The following is a 14,314-nucleotide window of genomic DNA, read 5'->3' on the forward strand; positions in this document are numbered from 1 at the left end:
GCCCCCTTTAAGAGGTAAATGTCTGCCATAGTTTGAAGCATCACACTAGCTGGGCATTTTCCAAGTTTTGCTGCGCTGATTCAACAACCTTGTTATTTTTTGCTTTAAACACCTTGCCACTGGAGAGGGTCGCAACATCTGTAGAAGAATGAAACAATCCGTAGTTGTAGATATTCAAATTTCTTTCTACTTTAAAAGCACTTCTCATTCATATTGACTTAAAAGTTGAGATTGAAAGTTCATTCTTGACCTTGCAAACAATTAATTATTTGACTAAATGGACCTTGCAGTGAGATTGTTTTGTAAGAGAAATTGTTAACATCTACATTTCCATGACAACTGGTCGAACTCCATCTGCTGAGGAAGATCGTAATACAATCAAAAGCTCCAGAACAGCCATGGACATTGTTTTGTCAAGTGCTGTTTCCAAGGTCAAGAATGAACTTTCATTCTCAACATCTAGGAGGAAGTTTCTGATTGCAGAGATGTGTGTGTGTGTGTGTGCATGTGTGTCTCTTCTCACGGTTTTGAATGCTGTACAGTGTATGCATGTTGTGTGTGTGAGACTGTGTGCATGTGTATAGTAAGTGTGTGCTTGTCTACAGTAAGTACAGTGACAGGGCTCGCTTTCTCCCTCTTTCTCTGTATGTGTATGTGTGTGTGTGTGCGTGTGTGTGTGTGTTTAAGTATCGTAGAAGTGGCAGTCTGTCAGCTCTGCTTTCCTCTCTGTTTTCCAGAACAATAGCTGGATTGGCCGTATGTGTGACATGTAGACCACACACCCCTAATAGTGACTGACAGCACTAAGGGCTGAAAGCAGCATGCTCTCCTGACACACACACACACACACACACACACACAGTATACAGTACGTACACCTGAGGACACAATGGGTGTGGGCGATTAGTGAAGGTTTTAGTCAGTTTGTATATGTGTATTTTGTGCATGTGTCTGCGTGTGTGTGTGTTTGTGCATGCGTGCATTCATGCATGTGAGCTTCAGCATATGTTCTGTTGAAAGTGTTCAGCTGTCTTCTTGTAACAAAACTGTTCCACGTCGCAGAATCAAATGTCTGCTTCTCACTGCAGCAACACAAAAGAAATAAGAGAGGAACTTAAATTCTGTTAAAGCTTTTATTGTGTCTCTTTTGTCACAATTAGAAGTCAAATTCATGTGGCAATATTTTCTGAAAACAGTATAAGGGTACATCTACCATTCATCTACATGGCCACAGAGGAAAAATGGATTCTGACTGGGTGGAGGATGTGCATTATTTTGCGATTCTTACAGTACTTGTCCTCATTCTAAATTAATACATATAGGCACAGAAAATTCATTCAAATCTATTTAATTTAAACTAATGGCCACAAATCCTACAGGGAGGAAGGAAGGGAATTTAGCCACATTTTGTCATATATATGCCGATAAAGTTTTTGTTTGAAGTCTTTTACTCAAAATATGAACAGAAGGTAATTGGATTTTAGATTTTCCTTAAAGTCTGTGTAAAGCGATTATAAATAAGTGTTCTGAGTTTTTCACACCACAGAAAAACGTGTTATTAACCAGCCAGCCAAGTTCGAAAAAATCGCCAAGTATATAAAATTAGGTTTCAAAATCGTGGAAAAACAAGCAGTATTCTGAGCTCTGAAACACTGCAGGTGTGTTGACTGAAGGTGCTGAAACCACGCCCCAACTAAACAGCCTCTGAACCTCTAAACTTAACAACACTCATGCCGAACTTCCTTAAAAAATATACAATTTAAAATAGGCCTTGTTTGTAGGTGTAAGACAAGCAACATGGATGATATTTCAAAAAATAAAGTAACACTAGGAGCCATTGTTTAATTGGGTACATATTTTGTAGTTAAATGTGGACTTACTTTAGTAAAAATGTCATTTAAATGAGTAGTTAACAAGTGATCCATCACCAATCATCGCTATGTTAAATTGTCGTTTTTGCTGAAAAGCACAGGTGAGGGGCTGGAACCGCAGCCACAGGGGTACCGAAGACACCAAAAAATCCTGAACACAGAAATTCTGAAAGGCAGTTTAACGGTCTAACTGCACGATTCAGTAATACATAGTTCACAGTCTTTTCACATGTTTTCAGCAATTATTTTCAAACATGTATAATGTGTTTCAGAAGAAATCTCTGATTTTCCTTTACATGGACTTTAATGTTAAATCATAATGACAACCAGCAAAAAATAATAACATGCAGAGATGCATTATTAATAGTTTTTTAATGAAATAGAATTGTGATTTAACCTTTTTGGACAGTATACTGCAGCAGGGCATTCAGCAGTCACTGAAAGAATTTCACTTTGAACCCGAGATACCTTATAATAATCTTGTTTCAAGGATTGTTTTACATCCACTGTTCTGTTACTTTATTTTACCAGCGAAGCCAATCACGTGAAAAGCATGATGTGTGTAAAAGTGGAGCACAAAACAGCTTCACTTTACTAACATGGTGGAACCAAAGGGACAGTAGAGACTTGAACAATACAAGTTAACCAATTAAGCATGGATGAGTCTAAGGCATTCCAAAAATGTGGTAAAAAGTGTTACTTTTAGCTTCTCTTTTTCTTTGTTCTGACCGTGAAAGCTATGAAATAGATTAGATTAAAAGTCCGGCAGCAGCTGAAATTGTGTTGTTATACAACTCTATACACCATAATGTTGGGATATGGAACACTGTGTCATTGTACAGCAGTGTATCACTAATCCAACAAGTCACCTGTTTTGATTGTAGTAGATTACAATTACGACATTTGTCACCAGCTAAAACTGAAGTAGGATAATATAGATTTATGTCAAGCATATCTCCTGATGCATGTTGATCCAAAGTCACAGGAACTGTTGACCATAGTGACACACAAAGGTCTGTACAGGCACCGGAGGCTCCCTTTTGGGATTACCTCTGCTCCAGCATTTTTCCAAAGAGCAATGGACCAGATTCTGAGTGGGCTAGCAGGGGTCCAGTGCTACCTGGATGACCTGCTTATCACAGGACCAGATGAGCAGTCACACTTAAGGAACCTGGATGTGACACTACAAAGGCTGAAGGAACATGGTCTGAGAGTTCAGGAAGACAAGCGTGAGTCTGTCGAGTACCTGGGGCACGTACTTGACAGCACTGGACTCCACAAAGCACCATCAAAGATGATTGTAGAGGCTCGGTTCCCGAAGAATGTGAGTCAGTTGAGATCACACTATGTAAAGTTTGTGCCTAACTGCAAAACCAACACATGGAAGTGGACAGACAAATATGAGACAGCTTTCAAAGAAGTGAAGACAGCCCTCCCTCAATCTGAGGCCCTCATCCACTTTGACCACACGTTACCACTTCAACTGCTCCACACTTCTGGTTCCCTAAGCCAATATCCCTTGTTCCAGAGCTGGAGGCCTATCAGGAGCAGCATCCATCACCAGAAGAACCCCAGAGGCAACCTTCAGGAATGGACACTGCTCCAAGCACACCTAGACCTGCTCAGGTGCCTACACCAGGCATGACCTCTCCCAGACCAGGACTCAATACAGTCCTCACCAAGAGACAATATGACTGACTCACCTACAGGTTGTAGTCTATCAGGATGACAACCTCCTGATAGACTGTCATTGTAGTCTAGAGACTAACTCTCGACATCGGGGGCTGAATAATCCCCAGGGTTCAGTCCGGGAATAGAGGTATTCTACCCTCGTTCCCTAGTTCACACAAAAGTTCTATAACCGAAACAAGTTTGTTAAAAGTTCATTATAGTAGGAAGACAATAGAGACTGTGACATTAAGAACAAAAGAGTCTATTTGAAGCAGAGATTTTTAAGAGAAAATACAGTGAAATCTTTTACTTTGTTGAGGGAACATCAAATTAAAGTGGGAGGGATATGATGTGTATTGACAGCCTAAGTTTGTCCCTTTTCAGATACTGTCATTCCCCCTTGTGTTATGTGTATACGTGATTGTGATCCTCAGTCCTGAGTTTACAACTAAATACATGCCCATGTGCAACTCTCTCTGGTCTCATGTTTCCTCATTATTAGTTGTTGTACCAAATAGTAGAACGAGTGTACGACGGTGTGTTTTTGTGTGTTTCATATATCAATTTGATAAATTCCATTCATGTCGCGTAATAAAGTGCATTAAAGCTGGCAGTGACCTGAAGTGTATCTACATGATCTGTGACAGTTGTCTGAGTGTGTGAAAACCAAGTGTGTGTGCGTGTGTGTGTGTGAAAGAGAGAGAGAGAGATGGACTTGAGGAAGGGGGCAGCACTGCTGTGCATTTGCACTCAGGGAGTGATGAGCCCTCTGGTCAAATGGCCCCTCCCCTCTGCACGCACACACACACATACACACACACACACACACACACACTGAGCGAAAGAGAAAGAGGCTCTGCTGCTGGCCCTTTAAGAGCTGAGCCTAGATCTCACAGCTTACAGCGAGGGAGGGAGAAGAGGAGGGACAGAGGCAGAGAGAGAGAGAGGGAGGGAGGGTGTGAGGCTGAAAGTGTGTGAGTAGAGAGAGAGAGAGAGAGAGAGAGGAACACACAGAGAGAGATAGAGAGAGAGAGAGAGAGAGAGAGAGAGAATCAGCAGTGTGTGTGAGAGGTTGAAGGATCACTTCTATCCCGTCTTGTTTTGGGGAGACTAACCTTGTTCATCTGAGCATTGTGGGACTGTTTTATGTTGTTGTTGTCGAGAGAGACGGACCCTTACTCCAGCATGCTCACTGAGCCTGAGCTACCTCAGGAGTGTAACAGGTACGTGACGCTTTCTTACACACACACACACACACACAAACACACACACGCACACACACGCACATTCGCGTACAGATGACAGAGACAGAGGACAGGACGTAGCGGGACACAGAGGGGAAGATACAGGGAGGACAGGAGCAGAAAGTAGAAAGATATGCGTGTGTGTGTAGAGGAGGATCGGTGTGTCTGTGTGTGCAAAGCATGTGAACTGTCTCAGCGAGTCGGCTGAGTTTTGAAGCCGGAGAGTGTGTGTGTGTGTGTGTGACAGAGTGAGAGATGGTAAAGGAGAGAGTTGATGATTGACTCCTGCTTTTGGGAGAGATATCATATGCAAAGCTTGAGCAAAGCAGGCATTATATATATATGTGTGTGTCAGTTTTATGCATATGTGTGTGTGTTTGTCCCGGCAGTAATAGAAATCAGTCTCTTTTTCCTCCTCTGTCCCTCCTGACTGAAGTTGTCAACATGTTCATTCAATTCAATCCCTCCATAGATAAAGTGCTTAAAACAGTGTTGGGGTCTATATATGTGTAAGAAAAAGAAGCAGAGAGATGTGTGTATATGTATGTATGCGTGTGTGCGTGTGTTTGTGCGTGTCTGTCAATCCTCTCATCATCTCATCTCCACTGCTCACCACAACTTTATTTACTTCTTCTTCTCTTCGTCTCTCTTTGTAATAAAGCCTAACATATTAAGATGCTATCAACAAGTCGAAAAACCTCAACGCGACTCTTTTTTTTTTTTTGAAAACAGCAAAAAAAAAAAAAAAAAAAAAAGCAATCACAAATCATCCAAAATAAATAATTTTCTAATCTAAATTTGGAATGTTTACACCCTGCCCACTTGCTTAGACTGTTCTTTTGAAATTTACTTATTTGTGATTTATTTTTCACTTAATCCAAATTCAATTCATGCAAACCCTGAGTAATCCTATTGTCAATCTGCATGGTGTTGTTGTTTTTCTTCTTTTCTGCCTTATGCTAATGTTAATCTCACTGTGCTCCTCTGATGTTTGTGCGGGCCTGCTTCATTTAGAGGTGCGAACCCTCTAACCTTGCCCTTTTCTGACACTGTCAACACAAGTGGCTTTTGCCTGTGGAATAATGGTTGTTTGATGCTAATGCTGTGAGAGACAGATTATGTTATAATACCCGGCGTTTTAATACTAACACACACACACATACATACGCCGAAACACACACGCCTCGCTCCCTTGCCTGCTTGACTTTTATTGCATTAAAGTAGCGCTCTGTTTTGCCCGATGAAACTAATCTTTTGTTCCGAGATAAACTGGGGTTGGGGGGGGGGGGGAGGCGGTGGTGGTAGTGGGGATTTCAGGGGCCCCTTGAATTAAGAACACATTTAGATGTGTCAAAAATGTGTTTTTAATAAACCCTTCAATCCGGCAAAGTGGTTGAGAAGAGAAAAAAAAAAAATAGATAACAACAGCTAGGAGGAATTAAAAATTTAAAGGATTACACCGAAAAGCAGAATGTATGGAGATAAATGTGGGGATTACAATGACTTAGGAGGACAGCGCTTAAAACTCTTGCTTTCCAGTAATGCACTCCATCACTGTGGCTCTGGCCGTGTGTGTGTGTGTGTGTGTTCATATGTGTATACGGATGTATGTGTGCGAGCAGGCGAGAGAGGGGTATCTTCCATTCCGTGTGTGTGTGTGTGTGTGTGTGTGTTTCGAGTGTGTGCGTCGAGCGCCAGTCTCTCAGCGGAGCACAGTGTGTGTGAGTTGCCAGTGTGTGTGCGCTCCAGCCTCGGTGGTCGCGATGCTCTCGGTTCCTGCGTCTCTGTAAGTGTCCGCTCTCCTCCTTCACACATGCTTCTTCCTTATCTTCTCACCACTCGTTTTCTTCTTGCACTTTTCACTGCTTCTTCCCCTTTTCTTATTCTTCTCTTCCTCTTAAATCATACAGTTGTTAAGAATTGACTTTGAGTCACTTTTGATTGAAAAGAGCCGATGAAGAGTTTCTGGCAGAATTTCTAAAAGATGGTTTGTTAGAAAGGAAATATTTGGTTTTTTGAGTGGTGAGGAATCATTACTGAAATTTTACTTTTCTTTATTTGTTTGTAGAATCTACTGAGAAGGTTAAAAACATACAGTTTTTTACTAATTTTATTTAAGCCAGCAAAAGTCTTGTGATATGGTTTTTGTCTCTTCTCGTTTAGCTGTAAAAGATGCATGTCATGCTTTGACAAAGCTCCAATCTTCTGTGATTCATTTTATTTTTATTTCACTTTAAATTAATGATTTTTGTGATTTCAACTATTTTTTTTGGTTCTCTGTGCTGTTCAGCTGCGTATCAAAATTTCCAGTCTAAGCTGAAAATAGTGGAAACAGACTGCCTTCGCTAACGCGCACAAACAGAAATATACACACACAGAGAGAAGCCGAGAAACGCCAAAGGAACCAAAATATAGAGGAAGAGAGAGAAAGAGAGACATTTGAAGGAGCTGCTGTGGCAGTTGATGGAGAGACGATGAAGGGAAAGAAATGATGTGGTCAAACTGACACATTCCTCGCCGATGGACAGAAGAAGGAGTAGAAGAAGAAGAGGGTGAAGAAGAAACAGGGTTACAGACAAGTGAGAGTGCTAGAGATGAAGGGGGGGTGGGGGGGGTGGGGGTGTTGGGGGGGGTTGAGGAGGTGAAGAAGGAGGAGGGAGGGGGGGGGGGGAAAGGTCTCTCTTTGCTGCTCTGTCAATGTGGTGTAAAGGCAGTGGTGGATTTTCACACCCCTCCATTTGTCCCCTCCGTTTATTGGGCTGATTGTGAGTGTGTGTGTGTGTGTGTGTGTGTGTGTGTGTGTGTGTGTGTGTGTGTGTGTGTGTGTGCGCGTGTGTGTGTGTGTGCGTGTCAGTGAGTTTGAAGGGGGGAGACAGTCATCAGTGGGTGTGTCAACACTTTGAACGGTTCAAGCAAGACACACTCGGATATAATCTGACACTACTTGCGTCGCACTCAGCAACAAGAGCGGCATCAGCAGCCGGAAGGATTTTGCTTAATTTCATTGAGACAATCTGTTTTATTTTTTTTATCATCAGTATAAATAATTTATTTCCAGTGGTAGAAAGTAAATATGTACATTTAGTCAAGTACTGTACCTAAGTACAATTTTGTAGGCTACTACTTGTACTTCAGTTGGGTGTTTCCAATTTCTGCTTTTTTTATACTTCTACTCCACCGCAGGCTGATGGTGTACTTTACTCCATCACAATTACTTTACAGCTGTTGTTATGAATTCTTCTGCAGATTAAGATATTGCATACCAAACAATTATCAGTCATAAATATTGCATTTCTATGTACTAAACTATCCAGTAACATGTTAAGTAGTTAAAATTCTGTCTCCATTGACCAATTACAACTTTAAATGCTGCTTAAACAGTAATAATAAACCAATATTAAAATATATACTATAATAAAACATTGTGAAAAAGGCTAAAAGGCTATTCTGCATAATGAGTATTTTTACTTTTTTAAACTTTTAAGTGGGTTGATAATAGTTTTATTAAAGTAAAATTATGAACAATGGAATTTTAATCTCAGGAGTATTTTTATAGTATAGTGTAACCACCAGCTTATGGTTATTTATTCTAATAATTATTTACTTTTCTTTTGTAATCATAGACTCACGGGCAGTTTTTAAGAGAGAACTTCTTGCGGCTGATGATAAAAAAAAAAAAAACTTGTTTCCAATTTAAGTGAGCAGTGCTGCTTCCAATGTAAGTGTCGCTGTACTTCATTTAAAAGGGCAAAATTAAAGTGGTGTGTGCGTGTTTGAGGAAAGAGAGAATGTGTGTGTCTGAAGGAGGGAGAAAGAGAGAGAGAGAGAAGAGTAATTGAGTAGAGTGTCCGTGCTCTGCAAACTAATGCGCCATTCTGCCCCTCTCTTCCCCTGTGGCCCTGTCCCGGCCTCCCTCTCTCTCTCTCTCTCTCTCTCTCTCTCTTTCTCTCTCTCTCTCTCTCTCTCCCTCCCTCTCCCCTCCACCTCGGACTGGAGGCCATTGTCTGGGCCATATTGTCTGTCCCCAGAGAGCCTTGATAACCGTGTCTCCATCCATGGAGCGAGAGGGGGGCAAAAAGAAAGAAAAGGAAAGAAAGAACGACAGACAGAAAAATACCAGAGGAGAATGCTAAAGCCCCCCACCTCCTCCCCACTTCCTCCCCTCTCTTAGCACACTCCCACCCACCCCCTCAACCAACTCTCCAACTCTCTCCCACCACGACCTCCCACCCTGGTGCAATCAGCTGACCCTCTCTGATAGCCAATAGAAGAAAGGAAGGGGGAATATTAAGCTGCATTTGTTGTTGTTGTTGTTGTTGTTTATGGATGTGTGTGTGTGTGTGTGGGGGGGGGGGGGGGGGGGGGGGATAAAAGAGAGAGAGTGATGGAGTGTTAGAAGTGAAACAGACAGAGAGAGCATGTGCAAAACACAGAGACAGACAGATAAAGGTGTCCCTTCTGGCTAACTAGAGTCTGGTCATATGACATGAGGTCACAGGGTGGGGGTCAGAGGTCAGGTCGAGGTATTGCATTGTCTACAGAGCAGGAAAACTCCAGCAGTGCTTGCGTGTGTGTGTGTGTGTGCGACCATCCAGAATTTTACTCCTCACACTTCACATCATCTCCTTCTCTCTTCATCTTCTTTAACCATCCACCAATCAATGCACCTACACTAATCCCACTATGTCGCTCTCTCTCGCTCTCTCTCTCACACACACACTGTAAAAAATAGATGTAAAATCAACAGTAATTTACTGTGTTTCTGCACAATTACTGTGAATATTTTTTACAGTATAGTATTGTGTATTAGGCCTAAAAAAACACTGTAACATGTTACTGTAGAATACCACTACTGTAGAAAATCACAGTAATATTCATGCTACTGCAGATATCGTTATGTTACTCTAGTTAAGGTAGCAGCTTTCCCTTTTGTAAAAGAAAATCACTAATTTGTAGATTATTTTGTAATACTTTCAAATAAAATCCTGAAATTCTTGGTGCAAATTGAAGAATTTAAACATTCGTTTGAAATAATAATTTTTTCATATGAATTCAAATACTTCAATATGTCGTGAGCTGATTGGTTGAGCCAAAGAAATGTATCACGTGATCTCAAATTCGTGAGTCACTGAGCACTGAGCTTTTTGGAATAAATTATATTTTGTCTTTTTTAAACTTTAAAGGATTTTCTTTTTAAGAGCACTCGTGTTCTTGCCTGTTCATGTTCAGTGTAAAGTTGTCAGATGGTATCATAGATGGATAATGTAGACTTTCTGACTCCTACATCTTGCTAACTTTACCAGCTAACATTTGACTGCAGACTACTCTGAAAGTAACTATGAAACAAACTTGGAATATTTCAATCTCAGAACCCATCGGCTATCTGTCTGACAATGATTTAGCCTCTGGGGGCAATGGCCAATATTTTGGTTTCAATTTTCGTTCCTGTGTGGCAAGCAGATATCTGGATAACAGATAACGGTTATCTCAGCTAAGACTTCCTCTTACATGTGCCAGTTCTGGTTTACAGTCTGATTAACAACTTTAGACATTCAAGATGACATTTACACACACATATATATATGCATATGAATACAGATAAATAAAAAAAGCTAATAAAAAGCTAAAGTGTCATCAGACAACAGCCAATGGGTTCTGAGACTGTGTTTCGGCCAATGCCTTCCACCTTTTTTGCTCTCCACACGGACTGTTTACCTGCATGCAACAAAACCGCGTGATTGGTCAATACTAGTTAGACTACAAACGGACTACAAACGGAAACCAGAACACTTCGGAAACCAAAATCTTATCGCGTTGCCTTCAGAGTCTGCATTCATATGCAGATTTCTGTTTATAGAGATTAGATTCATACATCTGCACTGGAAGATATAGAAGACCACAATTCCCCAAGAGCTTGAAAGACGTCTGTTCAACAGATGTTTTTTGCAGTATGGGCAGCGCACTTCTTGCAGCGTGGTGAGGAGGAACGTTAGCCATCGGTCTGGAGTGCCAATTTTCTTGGATGGCGACGGAATGTTCTGCGAGGACCCACCCTTCTCTGCCTTTGATTGGCTCTGACACTGATATTCTTACCTTAGTAGTAGTAGTAGTAGGGGCGGATCTTCAGAACATTCCGTCTCCATCCTAGGAAATGAAAACTCACATCAGGAGCAGCAGCAGTCAACGACATCACCAGCTGATCAGTAAGTGTCTTCAACATTAATACACTCTGTCCTGACTTACACCAGACATTACACCTAGCTAGTTTTGTAGTTAAATTATTTACATCCATTTCTGGCTGCTCAGAAGTGGGTTTTGCATTATTACGTTAGCTAGTGGTCTGTCAGCTAACAGAAATCCATAGTTAACCTGACTGTGCTAAACTGAAACAGCTTCATGTTACAAATCTAACTTCTAACTAAGATGTCTTTGAAAGTTTGTTACAATAGGTAACTCCCAACGCAAAAAAAGGGCACAGCAGTTAGCTGTTTGTCATTTCTCTCCGGGAGGTCAGAAGTAGTCTTAGGTAGTCTAGTTTATTGATGATGGAGCCTTGGTGAGGAAGATTGAAGGGAGAGCTGGTTAACTGGGGTTTAGCCTTTAGCCTAGCTTGGATGCTGGCTTGCTTACCCCGCTTCCGCTTCCTCAGGCACCACTTCCCCTGGGCGCTCGTTCTTGTTGGGCAATGCTGAGGTCTTGTGGCCTGGAGCAACAAGAGGCCATGCAGGCAAATCTCTAATGTATCTCCATCCAGTTGTGTTTGGCATTTAGAAAAAAAATGTTGTGATGACAGTAATGAGTTCAACCCTGCAGTAGGCATTACAGTAATGCATTTATCGTCACAGCCCTAGTGTAACCCGTTCTACAAAAGCTCTATGTTTCCTCTATGTTTTCTATGTTTCCTATGCTTGTTTTGGTCATAGATAGGCTGCTACAGACAGTTATAATAAAACATTTTTTTCTGTCATCTACAGTAGCTCTCATTCAATTTGCTGAAGAACACAATGAAGCAGTGGAAGATCAAAGTGAATCAGCTCCTGACCTGCAAGGATCCAAGGCCTTTTGGCCCAGCAGACTTGAAAACTTCATTGACCTTGTGATTTACAGAGTGATTTTTAGAGGACAGAAAGTTGCACATGGTCCCTGCTACTTTTATGGCTAGAGGAGACGTGTTAGACTGTTTTCAGAAACGATAAGAACTGGAAACTGAAAAGAAAACATTCTTATTCAGTGTGTTGAGTTGATGCCCATACAGTCCAAACATTTCCTGCTGTTGCTACCTCACATTAAAAGCTTCTCACTGGTATACCACTGTGTGGCTTTTATTATGAAACATGTACAGGAAATACAAAACTGACTGCACTATTGGTCAATAAATATTAGTCTACACAGCAAAATGTTTTGTGCTGTTTAGTCAGCAGATCAGATTTGAATATTGCAAAGGAGAATTGTTAAAAACAGCCACAGTGAGCTTGTAGATGAAGAGCAGCAGGAAAATGGCACTTTTACTACAGTTAGTGTGAACCAGTGCACATCTAATATGTCACAAAGGTAAACAACTTATTTTGTTCTGCTGTCCTGTCTGAGGGAAAACCATTTGCACTGTGCATCACAGATATTGCAGCAGTTCACTATTCAGTGTGGATATTTCTGCCATGTGGAAGAAGGCCATTAGATTTCTGTAAACATGGTATGCACAATCCCCGTGCACAATGAAAACAAGTAAATATGTTTGTTCCTGTTCAACCGTTGACAATAAATAATTGTCATTTAAAGAGTTGGTTCTGTACTCATTTATTGAAATTTGAAAGTGTGGTTTGAAAGTTTGCAGAATTACATGAATAATCGTAATCTAATTTACTGCAAAATGTCTGGTGCTGTAATCCAATACACAGTCATATAAAATCACTGTATTTTATTTTACAGTCGCATACAGCTACTGTAACAGTAGCTACAGTATTATATTACTGTTTCATTTTATATTTACAATTTCCTTACTGTGATTTTAAATACAATGTCATTAAATCACTGTGCTACAATATTGCTACTGTAAATAAAAACATAGTAAACTTACTGTAATGTATTTTTACAGTAAGTTACTTGTCCATTGCTGCCAATTAGTTACTGTAAAACATAAACACAGTAAACTTACTGTAAAGGTAACTTACTGTAAAATAAATTACAATAAGTTACTTGTCAATAGCTGCCAGTTAATTACTGTGAAAATCACGGTACATTTCTTACAGTGCACGCCCCCCCCCCCAACAACCCGCCATCCTTCCAATCTACAATAGGAGACAGTGTTAGAGGCTCGGAGGTCCCTCCCAGAGCGCTACAATGAAACCTCTGTCTTTCCAGGTAGTGAGAGAGAGAGAGAGAAGATAGAGAGTGAGGGAGGAGGAGGGGGAAGTGGGAGGAAGGGGGGGGTGGGGGGGGGGGGTCCAAGTAAAAAGGAGGAGACCATTTGGGCCGAGGTGGGAGAGTTTCAAAGTGCGGTACGAAAGAAAGAGGCCAGCTGGGAGAGTATATGTGTGTTTGTGTGTGTGTGTGTATTTGTGTGCTGTCATTTATGTGAGAGAATGAGCTTGCATGTGTGTGTGTGTGTGTGTGTGTGTGTGTGTGTCTGGTTTACAGGGGCAGGCCAAGTCGCTGACAGTGAGACAAATGTTGTGACTCCTTTATGGATTGCTTAACAAATGCAGCACAAATAGTGGCCTGGCACAACAATGGAAAAACACTGTCCCTCGCTCAATAAACATTATGCAGCGTCTCCCCCTCACAAACACCAGGGGAGCGGGGCCGCCGTCCACCGGATGCACTTTTCCTCTCTATCCGTCTGTCTCCTTTCACCCCCTCCTCCCTCCCCCCCCCCCCCCCCCCCCCCTCACGCACACACTCTCTCTTTCTGCCTCTCTTCTTCCTTTTTTCTATGGCGAGACTCAAGATTTTCCCACGAGCTGTCTTCTGTTGTCCTGGCTTTAAACTGATGTAACAAGAGGACAAAAAACCACCTAAAGGCAATTTACTCACATTTTTCATAAGATAGATAAATAGATAGATGCAGACACTGACATACGCAACAAACTTTCTCTTCCTTTTTCTGTCCTTTTCTTTCCTTCCTCCCTCCCTCTATCCTCTATCTTTTCTTCATCCTTCCTTCCATGTTAAAATGTCAGTGATGATCACGTCGTCCGGTGACTCAGTGTAAAGAAATAAATAAGGTTTTAAAGAGGGAAAAAAAAAAAGAAAAAACCTCAGCTGAAAACATGACAAGGAAAGTATGTGGAGCGATGCCTTGCTGGTGACTAAAGCTTTGGGTGGATGAATGGACGAGAGAGGCAGACAGAGAGAAGGAGGGAGGGAGAGAGAGAGAGAGAGAGAGAGAGAGAGAGAGCGAGAGAGAGCGAGAGAGAGAGAGAGAGAGAGAGAGAGAGGTAGTCCCAGAGGCCTCATGAGTTAGCCCACGTCTTTGGCGCCCACCCTCTTTGCTCTCTCAGCGCATACACACATACACAACACATGACTCTG

At 41.5% G+C, this 14,314-nt stretch overlaps 1 protein-coding gene and 1 long non-coding RNA gene across 2 annotated transcripts in view; one reads left to right on the forward strand and one right to left on the reverse strand.

Moving 5' to 3' along the window:
* LOC121890466 overlaps nucleotides 1-14,314 on the reverse strand; it is a 150,082-nt gene that overhangs the window by 12,141 nt on the left and 123,627 nt on the right. The gene's annotated exons all lie outside the window — the stretch shown is intronic.
* Nucleotides 4,698-14,314, forward strand: part of sox5 (SRY-box transcription factor 5) — a 92,904-nt gene continuing 83,287 nt past the window's right edge. The window contains exon 1 of the mRNA XM_042402740.1: nucleotides 4,698-4,765. Coding sequence (XP_042258674.1) covers nucleotides 4,728-4,765 — 38 coding nt within the window. The 5' untranslated portion in view covers nucleotides 4,698-4,727. The remainder of the gene's footprint in view (nucleotides 4,766-14,314) is intronic.

This window comes from Thunnus maccoyii, chromosome 23 (genome assembly GCF_910596095.1).
Source record: "Thunnus maccoyii chromosome 23, fThuMac1.1, whole genome shotgun sequence".
Taxonomy (NCBI): domain Eukaryota; kingdom Metazoa; phylum Chordata; class Actinopteri; order Scombriformes; family Scombridae; genus Thunnus; species Thunnus maccoyii.